The 17,875-nt window shown below is 38.0% G+C and overlaps 1 protein-coding gene across 2 annotated transcripts in view; it reads right to left on the reverse strand.

Annotated features, from left to right (window-relative positions):
- LOC150058421 (serine/threonine-protein phosphatase 2A 56 kDa regulatory subunit alpha isoform) overlaps positions 1-17,875 on the reverse strand; it is a 51,287-nt gene that overhangs the window by 14,690 nt on the left and 18,722 nt on the right. For both annotated transcript variants that reach the window (XM_090341226.1, XM_090341227.1), the window contains exons 2-5: positions 10,900-11,096; positions 8,540-8,641; positions 5,524-5,616; positions 541-671 (exon numbers count right to left, since the gene is read on the reverse strand). In XM_090341226.1, the coding sequence (XP_090197352.1) occupies positions 541-671; positions 5,524-5,616; positions 8,540-8,641; positions 10,900-11,096 (523 nt within the window). The remainder of the gene's footprint in view (positions 1-540; positions 672-5,523; positions 5,617-8,539; positions 8,642-10,899; positions 11,097-17,875) is intronic.

Raw genomic sequence — 17,875 nt, forward strand, 5'->3', positions numbered from 1 at the left:
GGTGCAGTTTCCTGTAAAGTACTTCCATAAGCTGTTGGGTTTAAGTAACACGTACACAAGAAAATCTTTTAGCCAAAAAGCCAAGACAAAAAGAAACAGAAAACCATTTCTCTAAAAAATTTTCTCAGGCCTGGAGTTTGGCCTAGTGGTAGAGTGCTTGCCTAGCATGCATGAAGACCCACATTCAATTCCTCAGTACCACATACACAGAGAAAAGCCAGAAGTGGTGCTGTGGCTCAAGTGGTAGAGTGCTAGCCTCGAGAAGGCCAAAGGACAGTCCTCAGGGCCTGAGTTCAAGCCCCAAAACAGGCAAAATGAATTTTTTTCCTCAATAATTCTTAATTGGAATTCTATCAAAAATGGTCCTCACTACTATTAGTAAAGAAGCAATTAACAATTTTATAAAAGCTAGGGTGCAGCAAATGATATCCATAATATAGGTAAAATTTTTAGTTAAAATATTCCGTTTAATTTTCAGATTCAGATATTAAAAAGTAGGTGTATGTGTATATATAGGGGTTAACTGTATATAATATTTACCTGAGGAAAATGTTGTTAATCTGTTTTCTGATGAATGCTCTTAATCCAAGAAATTTCCCATAAATTCGATGCAGCACAGTCTTCAGAAAGTCACGTTCTCTGGGATCTTCACTATCAAAAAGCTCCAGGAGCTTTAAGAAAAATCTGAGAAATTACTTCTAAAAAATAATCGAGCTAAAATGCCTTTTTTTCTAATGCTGATTTCAAGATTATCCATGAAATCTTTAAAAATGTTCTTAAAAGATTCTGCCATACCAGATTGAAGTTATTGTAGTAAATAAATGGGGTAAAGTTTAGGGATTATTTTCACTGATTCTATCTATCTATCTATCTATCTATCTATTACCTACCTACCTACCTACCTACCTGTTGTAGGGCTTGAACTCAGGGCCTGGGAGCTGTCCCTAAGTTCTTCAGCTCAAGACTAGTGCTCTGCCACTTTGAACCACAGTACGACCTGAAGTTTTCTGGTGGTTAATTGGAGATAAGATCTCATGGACCATGCTTAGGATGACTTTGAATCTCAATTCTCAGATCTTAGCCTCCTGAGTAGCTAGGATTACAGGCATGAGCCACTGGCATGTGGCTCTATTTTATTTTTCTTAAATGACAAACTACGTGTGGTGGCTCATACCTATGATCCCAGCTATCCTGGAGGCAGAAATCAGGAGGATAGCAATTCAAGGCTCAGCCTCAGCAAAAAGTCCATCAGTCTCCATCTCAATCAATAAAGCTGTGTGTAGTAGTACATGCTTGTCATCTTAAGCCACATGGGAAGCATATAAGAAGATTATAGCCTAGGCCAGCTGGGGCAAAACTATGAAACACTACACCCCACCAAAAAACAAAAATTACTGGGGGCATGGCTTAAGTGAAAAAAAAAAAAAAAACACCTGCCTAGCAAGTGCCAGGCCCCAATATCCTGTTGGTAGAGACACACAGCACAGATATAAAACATAGATACTTCAAAACTAGGATGATCTGACATACCACAGATTTTTAAATTCCATTAAACACAGCTTAATGGAATTAAGATTTCAGTATTAATTTAGACAGGGCTTTTGTTCTGTTGCCTAGATTGACCTCAAATTCTCCATCCTCTTAGACTCCAGAATGTTGAGATTTAAAATCTTAAGCTTTTAGATTGTATCATCAAATAATGATTTTTAAATATACCTATGTAAATATATTTAGTTAAAATTGTTTTAGGATTTTACATTCTCAACTTTGGTACTGATAAACTAGGGGCAAGATCCAAACCTCATCACATGTACCTGGAAACCAAATGGATGAAACAAGGATAATGACAACTTGAAGTCATATTTATACACCCCCAACATAAGTGCCATGCTTATAACTGGCTAGGTTAAGACATAGGGCTCTGGCAAAAAATAGCTATACAATATGAATATTTACCATAATATAGCTGATATATTTTGTTCAAATTATTCTAACTAGAAAGGGCTAAACTCACCTTACACTCAAATTCATGTTCTGACACTGAGTTTATTTAAGAGATACTTCCACATTAATAAAAAGGGATTCTTAATTGTTAAAGTCATGTTTAATTCAAGGACAAATATTCAATACATCTTTTTTGTTGTTTTTCTAGCCTTGGGACTTGAACCCAGGGCTAGAGCACTGTTCCTGGGCTATTGCTCAATTCACTCAAGGCTAGCACTCTACCACTGGAACCGTAGTTCTGGAACCCAGTTCTGGCTTTTTCGGTGATTAATTGGAGAGAAGAGTCTCATCAACTTTCCTGCCCAGTTTTGAACTGAGATCCTCAGATCCGGGCCTCATGAGCAGTTAGGATTATAGGCATGAGCTACCAGCACCTGGCTGCAAATGGATCTTTAAGGGAACTATTTTTTGACATTGTAATTAAATAAGTAATCTAGGTACATAATACTTATTTGGTAAAACACGCAATACTAGTGGCCAAGGAACCTGTTTCTTATTTTGGCTATGATATTAATATCAAACTGCTTTTAAGGGTAGTTTATTATGTATGTCTTCAATAAAAGAGAAAAGGCTAAAATCCATCCACTCTGCCTCTTGCCTCCTGCCTTTCTTTTTTGGTGCTGAGCCTGGGTCTTGAACTCAGGGTCTGGGTACTATACCTAAATGTTTTTCCTTAAGATTAGTGTCCCACCACACAAGTCACAGCTCCCTCCTTTTTTTTTGTTTTGTTTTTTGTTTTGTGCCAAACTGAAAATACTCTCATGGACGTTCCTGCCTAGCTTAGCTTTAACCCTCCTCAGCTTCCTGAATGGCTAGGGTTACAAGCATGAGCCATGGGTGCCTAGATAAAATAGATTTTTAAAAGAGAAGGTGAGTGTGTCCACGTCCTTTCCTGACTGTGCCAAAAGCTAGCTGTGGAAGTGAAGGCAGTCTGGTTCTATTCAAAAGCATACACTTAGTGTAGCTAGTGGTAGGGTGCTCGCCTAGCATGCACGAAGCCCTGGGTTCGATTCCTTGGTACTATGTATACGGGAAAAAGCCAGAGGTGGTGCTGTGGCTCAAGTGGCAGAGGGCTAGCCTTGAGCAAAAAGTGTCCAAGGACAATGCCCAGGCCCTGAGTTCAAGCCCCAGGACTGGCAAAAATAAACAAACAAATGAATAAATAAATAAACAAACCTTAGCTCCTTTCTTCTGAAATTCTCCCATCTGAATAAAAGTTGAAATCATGCAGTTGGTTTCCAAATTTAACTAATTTTCTTATGCTTTTGCAAGTCTTAAAACTACCAAATCATTTCAAAATACAAAATCTAAGAATTCTCTTACATAAATTTATGACAGCAAAACAGGTATACCTCAGAGAAGTATCTGCAAAAGCAATCACACAAACTGCTAAAATCTAAAGATGAGGCTATAACTATTCAGATAATGCCAGCATTTGAAGCCGAAGATGACAGAAGCCACTTTTCTTCTTGTTCACATTAAACCCTCAGAAAAATCTAGCAGCCTAAATACCTCATACTGAAGACTGAGAAAACACAAAAGCAAGGTTCCTTTCTATATGATATCCTTTGAAATACCTTCAGCGTGGCATCACTACAACTCCTTAGTTATCACATACGATGGCTCAGGAGGAAATAAGCATGCACTGGTTTGCAATGACTAATCTCATGACTGTTTACCCTGATCACACTCCGGATTATTGTATCTATTTCACTGTCCCTCATGCCCAGTGTTTCTGTACAGTTTCTGAAGAATTACTTCAATGATTCGCTGACAATGTTCGTCATCAGGATTCTACAATATCTCAGAATAAATGAGTCCAGGATAGTGATAAATATGAGAAAAGCATAGTTGGTTTCCTTTCTGTTAACTCTTATAAGAACTGTTTTCTGAAAAGTTCCTTCTTTGGCCAGGTGACTTGTCCCTTGTCAATCATATTTTAGTTACACTCTTTTTCCTGCTGCATTTTAATTAAGATAGTGTGTTAGAAGCTCCTTGAATTTTAGTTACATCCAGTTAAGTCATATCCTTCTGCAGATTGTGAACCCAAGCTTAGCCAATGCAAAAGGAAGGGCAGGGCCTCCTGAGTTAGGGATAAAAAGAGGGCAGACTGCCTGCTCTGTGTGTTTGCTTGCTAGGTTTTTGGCTGGTGGCAACCCTTCTGCAGAGGTAAACTTGGCCTTGCTGAGTTCCTTTTAGAGTTGCTGTCCTTATTCTTCTGTGACATCCCACCATCCCAAGCCATTCCTAACACAAGTAACCAAAAATGGGCTTTAAATATGTAAAGCTCATATCTGTAAACACTGTTATAGGGGACACACATAGGGTTTAGAAATGTAGGAAAGTTCTTGTGACTTTAATCCTAGCCCCAGCATCAAGCCTAATCAATCACACCTATTGATAAAGTATTTCAAAAGACCAAATGGCTTGCCAGGTGGGGTGGCTCATGCCTGTAATCCTAAAACTTAGGAGTCTGAGATTGAGGATCCAGGTTCAAAGCCAGCCCAGGCACTAAAGACCATAAGACTCTTAACTCCAATTAACCTCTAGAAAATGAGAAATGGGGCTGTGGCTCCAGGGGTAAGTGGTAGCTTTGAACTGAAGAGCGCCAGGACCAGAGTTCAAGCCCCATGACCCATAAAAAAAAAAGAGCAAATGGTTTATCTGCCTCACAACAGTGTTCAGAGCTAGCCAATTATAAATTATTAAAATGAGGATGCTAAATTTTGAAAAAATTGAAAATAGAAATGACACATTAAAATTTGATATAGGTTCTAAAAGGAGCAGGTGGTAAGCAGTTTACAAAAAGAAGTGCTGCATATGTTTACTAGACCTCCCTTTCTGAATGATTTTGTTATCTGTGGTTTAGGATACCAAAGGTGGTAAGAGGAAAGGAAAGGGAACAGTACTTGATGCATGATGGCTAGAAGACTCAAAGGCCCTCACTCCCTAACAGTGGGTTACTGTTTTTTCCCCTGGTCTATCAGTTCTAAGTCTGAAGTTAAAATATGTGCAAGTTCACAGACATAAAAATGTAAAACCAAAGTAATATCCTTATATTACATAGGTATACCAATTTTTTTCTCAGTTGGATAGTGTGGAAGGCTAGTTTTTTTTTTAAACCTTTATAAAATAACTATGAGAATTAGGACTGGCTAGGATGAATTGATTATTTACAAATTCTCAAGCCTAATTCACTTTTTTCCCTAACTGGCAAGAATATTACATGCTTTCAAAGTAATGTTTAAAATTTGAAAGTCAGCCAGGCAAGGTAGCCCACGCCTGTAACCCTAGGTATTCATGAGTCTGAGATCTGAGGATCGCAGTTCACAGCCAGCCCGGGCACGAGACTCTTAATTTCCAATTAACCACTTAATCACTAGAAAACTGGAAGTGGGGCTGTGGCTCAAGAAGCCCCATGACTGGTGACAAAAAAAAAAATTGTAAGTCAGGCCTACTTTAATCCCAAGTTAACAGATTATTATTAAGATGAATTAAAGGAAAACAAGAATTCCTTACCTGTTGTACAAATTTCTGATCAATGTATCGTTTTGCAACGCTAGGCTGGAAATCAGGGCTCTCCAAAAATCTCAAGAAGAATTCATACACCAACTATGAGAGAAAGTCAAATAAAAGCTGAGATAGTGCTTTTAAAACACTTGCTATTAAAAAAAATAATAATACAAGCTGGGCATGGTGGCTCATGCCTGTTATCCTAGCTACTCAGTGCCAGAGCCAGCCGGCAGCGAATGGGGGTTCCTGACTTAGGGGGTAGGGAAAGAAGAAGACAAGAAAAAGATGGGGTCGGGGGGACTACAGCTCAAGTCAGCAGCCCAAGACTGCAGCCTAAGGTGAGCCTAAGACTATAGCCTAAGGCTGTGAGCTTAAGCCTGTAGCCCTGTTTATTTCTTTCTTCCAATCTTAAAATACTTTTCTTAAAACCAGGAAACTGCCAGGGGTTACATTTGTACAAAACAGCAATCAAGTCTCAAATAAGTTAAATGACAAGCGACTGACATAGTCCAAAGTCATCATAACAGCTTACTTCCTCGTGTACTCAGTTGTGCAGGTCCAAGGTCACTCTGACCCCACACTGGGTCCCCAACAACTCAGGAGACTGAGATCTGAGGATCTTTGAACTGATGGCGGTTCAAAGTCAGCAACCCCCTCCCATCCCCCACACACCAAAGACCATAAAAGACTCTTATCTCCAATTAACCACTAGAAAACTGGGAGTGGTGCTGTGACTCAAGAATAGGGCAGTAGCCCCGAGCTGACAAGCTCAGGGACAGAGCCCATGCCCAGAGTTCAAGGCCCATCACCAAAAAAAAAAAAAAAAAAAAGTCAAATCAGCTAATGAGAATTTCATGCTTTAAAAACTTCTACATGGTTAAGTATAGTATCTCTAATTTTATAACAACTATGGCACAAAATTGCAGCCAAACTTGTGTATAGTTCTATAAAAATAATTTACTATTTCAGATTTTCTAATTCTGTAAATTCTAATGTGCTAGTAAGTCTTAATATTACTTTCAGCATACACTAATCCAACACCACTCTTCTATTTTGTGTAGGTGCTAGACAGAATGAATAAATTAAAAAACAATGTGGCAGACTATTGCCTAAAGTATCCTAAATTGTATAGAATATAGATTTCTTTCTCTTGTTTTCATTTTTACAAAATTAAAACCCAACAAGCAAGAAGACGTGTTCTACAGATGGAGTGGTAGAGTAAGCACTTCAGTGAAATTGCTCTCCTATAAAACAAAGGAGTCTGGGTGCTGGTGGCTCACATCTGTAATCCTAGCTACTTAGTAGCTGAGATCTGAGAATCATAGTTCAAAGCCAGCCCGGGCAGGAAAATCCATGAAACTTTATCTCCAATTAACCACCAGAGAACCATAAGTAGACCTGTGGCTTAAAGTGGTATAGTGCTAGCCTTGAGTAGAAAAGCTCAGGGACAGTGCCCAGGTCCTGAGTTCAAGCCCCACAATAAACAAAAGAAAAAAAGGGGCCGGGAGTTTGGCCTAGTGGTTAAAGTGCTTGCCTAGCATGCATGAAGACCCGGGTTCGATTCCTCGGTACCACATACATAGAAAAAAGCCAGAAGTGGTGCTGAGGCTCAAGTGGTAGAGCTCTAGCCTTGAGAAAGTCCAAGGACAGTGTTCAGGCCCTGCGCTCAAGCCCAGGACTGGCAAAAAAAAAAAAAAAACAATTGAGGTTTGGCAAAAGAAAGATTAAGTAGATGTAAAGATAGGTCAACTGAAATGATCCAACTTGAAGTACAGAAAGAAACAAGAACAATGAAAATGAGTAGAGATCATCTAGAGACCTATAGGAGAGCATCAGTCATAGTCATTTCCATATAAACAGAAGTCCCAGAAAAGAGGAAAATAGGACAGAGAGAATATTTAAATAATGACCTAAACAACTTAAAGTTGACAAAAACTATTAATTTACACAATTAAAGGTAGAAATAAGTCAAATGTTGAATAACAAATAAATGAATAAAAACTGCAGAATGTCTATTAAATATAAGAGTATTCACTCATAAAAAGAAAAGGAATTAAACTGGGTACGGTGGCTCACGGCTGTAACCCTAGCTACTCAGGGGGCTGAGATCTGAAGATCAAAGCCAGCCTGGGCACTAAAGAACTAGAGACTCTTATCTCTAATTAACCACCAGAAAACTAGAAGTGGGGCTGTGTGGCTCAAGGGATAGGGCAGTAGCCTTGAGCTGAAGAGTTCAAGGACAATGCCCAGGCCAAGGGGTAAGGGTGGTAACCTTGAGCTGAAGAACTCAGGGACAGCGCCCAGGCTCAGAGTTCAAGTTCCACAAGTGATACACACACACACACACACACACACACACACACACACACATAAAAAGAAAAAGAAAAGGAATTACTGACTCATGCTACAACATGGATCAACTTGAAAAAATGAAGATATGTAAAGGAACTCAGACATGAAAGATCACAAATTGCAACTTATCTGAAATACCCTGAATAGAAAAGTAAATCTAGAGAGGCAGAAAGCAAATTAGTTCCTGTCATAGACCTAGAAGAATTACAAAGGTATTTTCATTTGGAGTGATAAAGAGTCCTAGAACCAAACAGTGATGATGGTTGCATAGCACTGTGAATGTACTTAAAGTCACTGAATTATACACTTTAAAATGGTTTAAGTATCCAATTAATAAGTGTATTTTGTCATAATAAAATAATAACAATTTAGGGAAAATAAAATATTAAGAAAATACATTAAAAGGGCTGGGAATTTGGCCTAGTGGTAGAGTGCTTGCCTAGCATGCACGAAGACCCTGGTTCAATACCTCAGTACCACATACATAGAAAAAGCCAGGAGTGGTGCTGTGGCTCCAAGTGGGAGAGCCCTAGCTTTAAGAAAGGCTTGGGACTAGCAAAAAAAAAAAAAAAAAAAAAAAAGAAAGAAAAAGAAAATACATTAAAAGTCAAATACATAAAAACTCATAATGAAGAGACTGCTGCAGTGTGAACATGCTTAAGTTCCATACTTGTATGTGAGGCCAAGAGGCCTCAAGCGTGGGTTCGTCCTCTTCTGGGTCAAAATCTGGGTTATCACTTGGAGGAAGAGTACGGAAGATGTTAGCACTGATCTGTAAAGAAAAGTAAATTTAGATTCGTGTTCTCTGTTGAGTAAATGAATTTAACAATGGAAAAGAAAATGTCTAAGGTTTTACTTAAGAAAAAAAGTTAAATTGTGGTTACAAATGTAGCTCAAACACTTATCAATTTCATTAAGATATGACAGTGGCAGGCATTTGTTTCTCTCTTCTCTATCCAGTAATTCTCACTTCTTTAGCCTTCAAACTACTGAATATCACAGATTACCTCCAGATCCTTCTTCCTTAATTCATCAGTTTTTCTTTCCAAGTTTTAATATGACAGAGGGAAGGGGAAAAGAGGGAGAATTTGGGAAGAAAAAGGGCAAAATTTTTATTTTATTTTTGCCAGTCCTCCGGCTTGAACTCAGGGCCTGGGAGCACTGTCCTTGGGCTTTCCCAAGGCTAGTGCTCTACCACTTGAGCCACAATGCCACTTTCGGCTTTTTCTATGTATGTGGAACTGAGGAATTGAATCTGGGTCTTCGTGCATGCTAAACAAGCATTCTACCACTAGGCCAAACTCCCCACCCAAAGGGCAAAAATTTTAATATTACCTATTTCTAACTTGATTCTTTGTATCTTTCCACACCTCCTCTATCACATTCTCTATCTATAAACAAACAAAAAAAACCCAAAAGTATCTCTATTCTACATACATAGTTGCACTATGGAAGACAAGGAGGTAGAATGCCTTCACTACTTTTACATATACAGACTCTTCATCTTAGATTCAATGAAATGTCATTTATAATGTCATCCTTGCTCCACTTGCCTCAGCACTAAGGTGACATACATCCTCTCTTTCCAGCAAAGATAGATTGTAGTCCCAATCCACCTCTGTGTGTGTGTGTGTGTGTGTGTGCGTGTGTGTGCATGCGCGCAGGTCTTGGGCCTGTCCCTGAGCTTTTTTGCTCAAGGCTACCACTCTACCACTCCAGTGATAGCTCTACTTTTGGCTTTTTGGTAGTTAATTGGAGATAACCACCAAGTGAAGACTGGAGTCCCACAGACTTTCCTGCCCCAGCTGGCTCTAAGTAGTGATACTTAGATTGTATCCTCCTGATTCTGAGTAGCTAGGATTACAGGTGTGAACCATGACTCATAGCTCCAAGACACAATTCCTTTAAAAATGAACAGACTGACCAATCAAGTCCTTTAGTCTGAGAGATGAAGAACTGAGAGTAAGACAAGAAATGTTTGATAGTACAAACAAGCTTCCAACTATTCTTATGGAATGTTACCTGGGGTAGGCAAGTAATTGCTAATACTATTACTATGGTCCTAACTCGTACAAAGTAATGAACCTAGAATTATATTAGTTAGAACTCAAAGCCAGTATTAAGGTAAAATTGATCAGCAATTTGGACATCAACTTCTCAATTTCACAAAGTGAAGCAGAAGGCCATAAACAGAATTTGAAAAGAGAAAAACACCTCCTGATTGTTATCAATAAAAGTTAACTTTATAGGCAACAACAAAGTTACCTGTGTGTAACAAGTTTCATTCAACATATAGGATTCCTTTCAAAGCTGACTCCTTTACCCACCACACAAATGTGGAGCTCTCCAGAGCTTTAGCAGTCTTCTCTTCCTCCTTCACAGGTTCTCTCTTAGTGACTACTTACCCTTACCATCTATCTGTCATTCTGAAAAATATTGAGCCTATACATTTCTCAACATCTAACTTTATGATTTGCATTACCCAATATGGCAGTCATGGAAGTAGAGGAGTGGCTCAAGCGGCAGAGCACTAATCTTGAGCAAAAAAAAAAAAAAAATGCTCAGGAATAGCACCTAGGTTCTAAGTTCAGGTCCCAGGACTGGCACACAAGGGAAAATAAAGTTGCTTTAAAAAAATATGGCAAGACACTATATTGAAAATGAACTTTACAATGTGGTGGGAGGAGTTGGGGAGAAAGGAAAGTGGGAGCAGATGAGAGAGAGGGTAACACTGTTCAACAAACATTTCCTCATTACCTTATTTATGTAACTGAAACCCCGCTGTACATAACCTTTACAATAAAATAAAATTTTAAAAATGTTAGTGAATTAAAAAAATATGATAGCCCCCTACCTATATGGCTACTGAATGTCTTCTAAGAAAGAACAGTGTCAGTGAAATGGGTAATTCTTTTTGTTGTTGTTGTTAATTACTATATGTTTATTTTAAATCAGTGTCAATTCATAATTACACCTCAGATCGTACTTTAAATTTATATAAATCTGAGGACTACATGTCCAGAGGCTTACCATTTTTACTATATCAGAATACGCTGATTCAACAATTACACCACGATTAGTTGAAACATACTCAACCAGTTCATTCAATGTTGCTCTTTTAATTTCTTTGCTCTTCAAGTCTGAAACAGAGTCCATGAAATCAAAAAGTACACAACACTGCTGCAACTTCTGACAGAAAAGCTCTTGTTGTTCATTTGAAGTGGCATCTGTAAAAAATAAAAAGTAAAAAACTTAGAAATAGCCAACAGAATTTACCTTTATATATTTATTAATTTTGCAAAAGAAAATCACATATATAAATCTCTCAATAACCTACAATAAAGTCATCCATCAAATCCTATCAGCTAGGGATTTTTTTATTGGATTATTCTCATTGCTCACACAATTTTAAATTACTGATCTCTTATTCCTTTCTTGTCATTTCCACCATCACTTCAGCCCCTTGCATTGACTAGTGCAATGATATCCTCACTGCGTCTTCCTCCTCACTCTCATAACCACTGCTACTACTGACTTATCTTCCATATTACTTAAAAAGCTAAAATCCTGTTAAAATTAAAAGTCAATATGATCTTACTTAGTATGTACTTATTGATTATCCTCAATAATTAAAGAGGATCAAATGCAAACCCCTCTGTATACAAATGCAGCAGCCTACTCTCACCCTTTTGGCATGCCTCTTTACTCTGTGGAAACTACACCCTCCACGTGGTTCCCTGAACAGTGCATGGTGCTTCTGGTTTGAAATGCCCATCTTCCCACATTCTTGGGAACTTTACCCGCTTTTGTTGTTTTTGTTTGTTTCAGTGTCCCTTCCAGTGTAAGTTTTCCTAGGGCACTAAAGATGATAACTAGTGTTAATCTATTTTTACCTAAAGGGATTTTTTAGGTACATGTTTCTGTGGTAGTATTGTGTGAAAGATGATTTTCCACTTTCAAGTTAAGATATAAAACACCTAAGATGTTGTCAAAATACAAAAGGTACTGCTACCTACTGTGTATGTATGTACATGTACATGCACACACACACAGATTAGAAGATATGTGACTGCTTCATCTAAGAATAGTCTTTGCACTAAGTTTTTTGGTAGATCAGATAAAGCAGGTATGAACTGTGGACCAGACTGCAAAAGTTTAAGAGAAAGCTACAACATTTTCTACTTACTGACTGGCTTACATAAAGATTAAGACATGGAAGCTAGCTGCTGGTGGCTCATGACTGGAATTCTAGCTACTCAGGAGGCTGAGAACTGAGGATCATGGTTCAAAGCCAGCGGGGGCACTAAAGTTGGTGAAAATCTTATCTCCAATTAACCATCAGAAAACCAGAAGTGGTGCTATGGCTCAAGTCATACAGTGATAGCCTTCATCCTGAGCTGAAAAACTCAGGGACAACACCCAGGTCCAGAGTTCAAGCCCAACAACTGACCAAAACAAAAGAAAAAAAAGAGACATGGAACATGTTTTATATCGGTCAGAAACATTTGTATAGTAGTTATCCTAGAATGAAAAAACTTTCATCAAAAATATGGAATATTTTACATTTATAAACTCTTAGGTACCTTTTTGAAACAGTACCACAGATTTTCTCATGAGAAGGCAGAAAATATTCTTAAGTCATTTGAAAAAGTTTCAGTCTAAACTTGGTGCCATGGCTCATGCCCGTAATCCTAGGTACTCAGGAATCTGAGATCTGAGGTTTATAGTACAAAGCCAGTCTGGGCAGAAAAGACCATGAAACTTTTATCTCCAATTAACACAAAAGCTGGGAGTGAATCTGTGGGGCTCAAGTGTAGAGTACTAGCCTTGAGCAAAAAAAGCTCAGAAATAGTGTTCCAGCTCCAGGACAGGCATGAAAGAAAACAACAAGAAAATAATAATAGTGGTTATATTTTATAGACACAACTAACAATGTGAGAGGAAAAGAACATCCAAAAACTATTTGTGAAGTACATGGAACACTGACAATATCTACATTCATCACTTCATTCATCAGCATTTCCATTCTAAGAATTATTGCAAATGAAGTCTGACAGATTCAAAGTTTCTGTCTGGCAATGTCTTGCACTAAAGCCATACACCTTTTTTAGGTAAGCATTTTCACTAAATCAGTGTTGATTATCTACTTGCCATCTCCAATGCAATTATGATGTTCATTTTTATTCATATAATCATAGCTTTTTCACCTGGAATTCTCCCTGCAAAATTAACTATCTCAGTCATAAGAATTTTACTTAAAAGTTTGAAAATAAAAGCATCTTTTGAGATATACAAGTGCACAGGAAAAAAAACTCCATATATTACACAACAACTAGGGTTGGGGCTGTTGACAGAGTAACTGTTTAACAACATTCCCTGAGTATTGCATACAATAAGAAAGCAGTGAAAAAAACAGTATGCATTCCCTAGAAACTACTTCGAATGCTGACTTTTCTTGGCCTAAAATACAGAGCACACACCCTCTCAAGGAGGCTGGGTAATAGCGGCAAAATGTCAAAGTTCCCAGTCAGCTTTGTGATCACAAAGCTGAACAACTAATACCCATGGTGTTTGTGTTGCCAGCCAATGATGTCTGTATTAGGTATATCAAATGTATTTTTTATTTACAGGTATTTCAGACTTAAGATGCGTTTGTTGGAATATAACCCAATCATATAAGTTGCAAATTTAAATGATAGGCATCTACTTTTAATGGACACTAATTTTGTCTAAAATATTTAAGTGACATGCATACATGATATGAATATTAAAGACACAGTGAATTCCATTTAACTCAAGGAAAAAACCCTCATGCCGACACACAAACCTGTGAGTATATTTTGATCTCACCACCAAAAGAACAGTTCAAACCACTGAATGTATCACATTCAACAATTTTAAATTTCTTATTTTTATGTTGCCTTAGGAAACATGATCACAAGCTTACGACTATTACAAAATGACCTGCAATATCAATTCATTTCTTCAATAACACCCTTAGAGCTGAGGACTTATTATTAAAAGCACTCTTCTACAAAATCCCAGTAAGAAAGCTACATGAAAGGTACAATTAAAGAATAATCTCAAAAGAAAAACATATGTTCTTGGCTTTTACAAAATAATTAATTTTAAACCTAGCTGGAAGATGTTTTTTAATTACATTTAGCTACTTACCATTTTATTATGACTATTGTTTGATCTCACTAAAGAGGTTATGCTACCATAAAAAAAAAAAAACCCTACAAAGTGTTTAATAGAGGGAAAGTCAGACAACTCTGGGGAAATGAGGGATTTCAACTTTGGAGGATTAACACATCTTTTAAAACTCACCAAGTACCTGTTAGGTCTCCTAAATTCTTTAGTTTTTAATATCTGTCCCTCCACCCCTCATAATTGAGGAAAAGATACACCTTCAAGCTATATGTGGCTTATATTCTAAGATCCTACTAGTGGTTCACAACTAGTATAAAAAAAGAAAAGAAAAGAAAAGAAAAGAAAAGAAAAGAAAAGAAAAACAGTATGCCTATGGTCATAAAACATGTATAAAGAAGCTTGGATTCCAACAACCTAGAATATAAGGAGAACAGCAATACTCCCTATATAGTAAAAGTTCTTTTTTTTTTTTTTTTTTTTTTGCCAGTCATAGGCTTGAGCTCAGGGCCTGAGCACTGTCCTTGGACTTTCTCAAGGTTAGAGCTCTACCACTTGAGCCTCAGCACCATTTCTGACTTTTTTCTATGTATGTGGTACTGAGGAATTGAACCCAGGTCTTCGTGCATGCTAGGCAAGCACTCTACCACTAGGCCAAACTCTTGGCCCCAGTAAAAGTTCTTTACAAGCTGCATTCTAACTAGTCACCACAAGTTCATACCTATAATGATAGCTACTCAAGAGACTCAGATACAAGGACTGTGGTTCAAAACCAGAGTGGGACTGCGTAAAAAAGTCCACAAGACTCTTATATCCAGGTAACCACCAAAAAAAGCCAGAAGTGGAGCTGTGGCACAAATAGTAGAGTATATGAGCCTTGAGCAAAAAAGCTCAGGAATAGCACTCAGGCACTGAGTTCACGTCTCAAGCCATCAACTCCCCCCTCCCCACCCCCCAAAAAAGTGGCATTCTAGGCCAGACTGCTTTCTCCTCCCCACACCCACCTGGTTTGGGGCCTACGCATTGTCCCTAAGCTCTTTTGCTCAGGGCTAGCACTCTAACACTTTGAGCCATAGTTCCACTTCTGGTTTTTGAGTGGTTAATTGGAGATTTAAGAGTCTCACAGGAACTATTCTGCCTGGGCTGGCTTCAAATTTTGATCCTCAGATCTGGATTATAGGCATTCTCCATTGAGGCCCAGCCCAGGCTGCATTCTAAATGCAGTATTCTAAATTCATCCCACTTAAGGGATTCACAGTGCATATTAATTAATAATGGCCATTTTATTTCTTCTCAATCCCTCTAGAATGACAGTAGACAAGAAAAAAGAAAGATAAAAACAGGCCCTTATGGGGCCGGGAGTTCTGCCAAGTGGTAGAGTGCTTGCCTAGCATGCACAAAGACCCAGGTTCAATTCCTCAGTCCCACATACATAGAAAAAAGCCAGAAGTGGTGCTGTGGCTCAAGTGGTAGAGCTCTGACTTTGAGAAAGCCCAAGGACAGTGCTCATGCCCTGAGCTGAAGCCCAGGACTGGCAAAACAAAAAACAAACAAACAAAAAAAAAAAACCAGGCCCTTAGGTAAGACATTTCTAACCATTTTCTGGAAAAGTCAATTTTCTGGAAAAGACAAACCTTAGAAGTCACAAAGTAGAATAAACAAAAAGGAAATTACAAAGGTCTCAGAACTCCAATTAGTTCAAGATTAAGAACTATCTAGCTGAGCACAGTGGCTTATAACTGTAATCCTAACTACTAAGGAGGCTGAGCTCTGAGGATCGAAGTTCAAAGCCAGCCCAGGTACTAAAGTCCGTGAGACTCTTATCCCCAATTAATCACCAGAAAGCCAGAAGTGGGGCTGTGGCTCAAGGGGTAGGGCAGTAGCCTTGAGCTGAAGAGCTCAGGGTCAAGTGCCCAGGCCCAGAGTTCAAGTCCCACAACTGATAAAAAAAAAAAAAAAAAAAAAAGAATGATTTAGTGAACAAAGGACATGATTAAGGCATGCTAAAACAGTGGAATTAAATAGTCTCCTATGCCTCATAGTCTACCAGCCCATTCCAGGAGGGAGTCATGCATTCATGCTTCATGCCAAAAAAAAGGGGGGGGGGCGGGGTTTAAAGAAATTGAACAGTCCCAGAGAAAGATTCATGCATTGCAATTTTTAACTAGTTCCAAACACAATTATTCTAAGTAAAACCAAATAGTCAATAGTCCCATCCAATTTCTAAAACGTTTCTTTTGTTCATTCATACATGTTAATGAAAAGGACCAACAAATATTCAAAGAATGCCTGTAACAAGAAAACCAAATAAACAGGAAAAAATGACTCTAATAATTTAGTACATCATTGTGGAAATTTAGATGTCCATTTGAAAAGATTAAAAGCTTTTCAGATAAAAAAAAATCACCTACAAAAGGTCCAAAGGTAGATAGTCATCAGACATAAACTAACAAGTATAAACTAGTATATAAACTAAACTAGTGTATAAACTAAAATAAAGCAGTATATCCTGATTAAGTGGTTTCTATAGGTAGCTCTTCTTAGAAGCCTAATCATAAGCAGATTGGTGCTGGTATATATGCTTTCTGTGGCTTAGTAAATTACTCTAAAGATTCAGTGGCATGAAAGAATAAACGTTTGGGTTTAGTGGATTCAGGACACAGCAAGAACAATGTATCTGTTCTTGAGGAAAAGGCCAAAGACAGTGTTCAGGCCCTGAGTTCAAGCTCTAGGACTGGCAAAAAAAAAAAGAGCAAACAGTATATCTTTGCTACATAATGTCTAAGCCTAGCTACTGGTTCCTCCCATGAATCCTACCTAAATCACTTTGTGTGTTCAGTAGTTGACTACCAAACTTCCGCATGTGACCTCTGCATGTAGCCTAATATTCCTCATAAATATTATGACTAAATTTCAAGGATAAGCAATCCAAGAGGTCATGAAGAAAACTGTAAATCTTTACTGAAATAAAGGCATAAAAACAAAAATTTTTCATATTTATGGATAATAAGAACCAATATGAGAAACAATGAGTCTATGTGAGGAATGCAATTTGGATCAAATTCTTTAGTACATGGGCTGGGAGTTTGGCCTAGTGGTAGAGTGCTTGCCTAGCATGCACTAAGATCCGGGTTCGATTCCACATACCTAGAAAAAAGCCAGACATGTTGATGTGGTTCAAGCGGTAAAGTGCTGGCCTTGAGAAAGCTCAAGAACAGTAGTACTCAAGCCCTGAGTTCAAGTCCCTGGACTGGCAAAAAAAAAATCTTAATACAATGTTTTGATGAAATCAGAACAGTTATTCTTTAAAATTCAACTGGATGGCCAGATGTGTGGCTGAGTGGTAAAGTGCTCGCCTAGCATGCATGAGGCCCTGAGTTCGATTCCCCAATACCACATACACAGAAAAAGCTGAACGTGGTGTTATGGCTCAAGTGGTAGAAAGCTACCCTTGAGATAAATAAAGAGCTCAGGGACAGTGCCCAGGCCCAGAGTTCAAGCTTCACGGTCCACAAAAATAGACAAATAATAAAAAAAAAATTCAACTGGAAAATAAAAAGCCAAGAACAGTGTAGATATTTTTTAAGATGTAGAAGGAAAAAGTCATTTTACATGTTAAGTAATTAAAACTACATGGAATGGTACAGGAATAGAAAAAGACCAGTGGGGGTAAGGGGAATAAGGCATGCAGAAGCATGCTGACGTGCACTTGTACAACATTAATATATGAGAGTTATATACTAAATGCAGAGCTGGTATTTGAAAAAGTAAGTAAGGAATTTTTAAATTCAATACTCTGGCTATAGAATTATATCCTTCTGTCACATGTAAAAATTAATTGCAAGAGAAATAAAAA

The sequence above is a fragment of the Megascapheus bottae genome, chromosome 10 (assembly GCF_031878675.1).
Source record: "Megascapheus bottae isolate mThoBot1 chromosome 10, mThoBot2.hap1, whole genome shotgun sequence".
Lineage (NCBI taxonomy): Eukaryota > Metazoa > Chordata > Mammalia > Rodentia > Geomyidae > Megascapheus > Megascapheus bottae.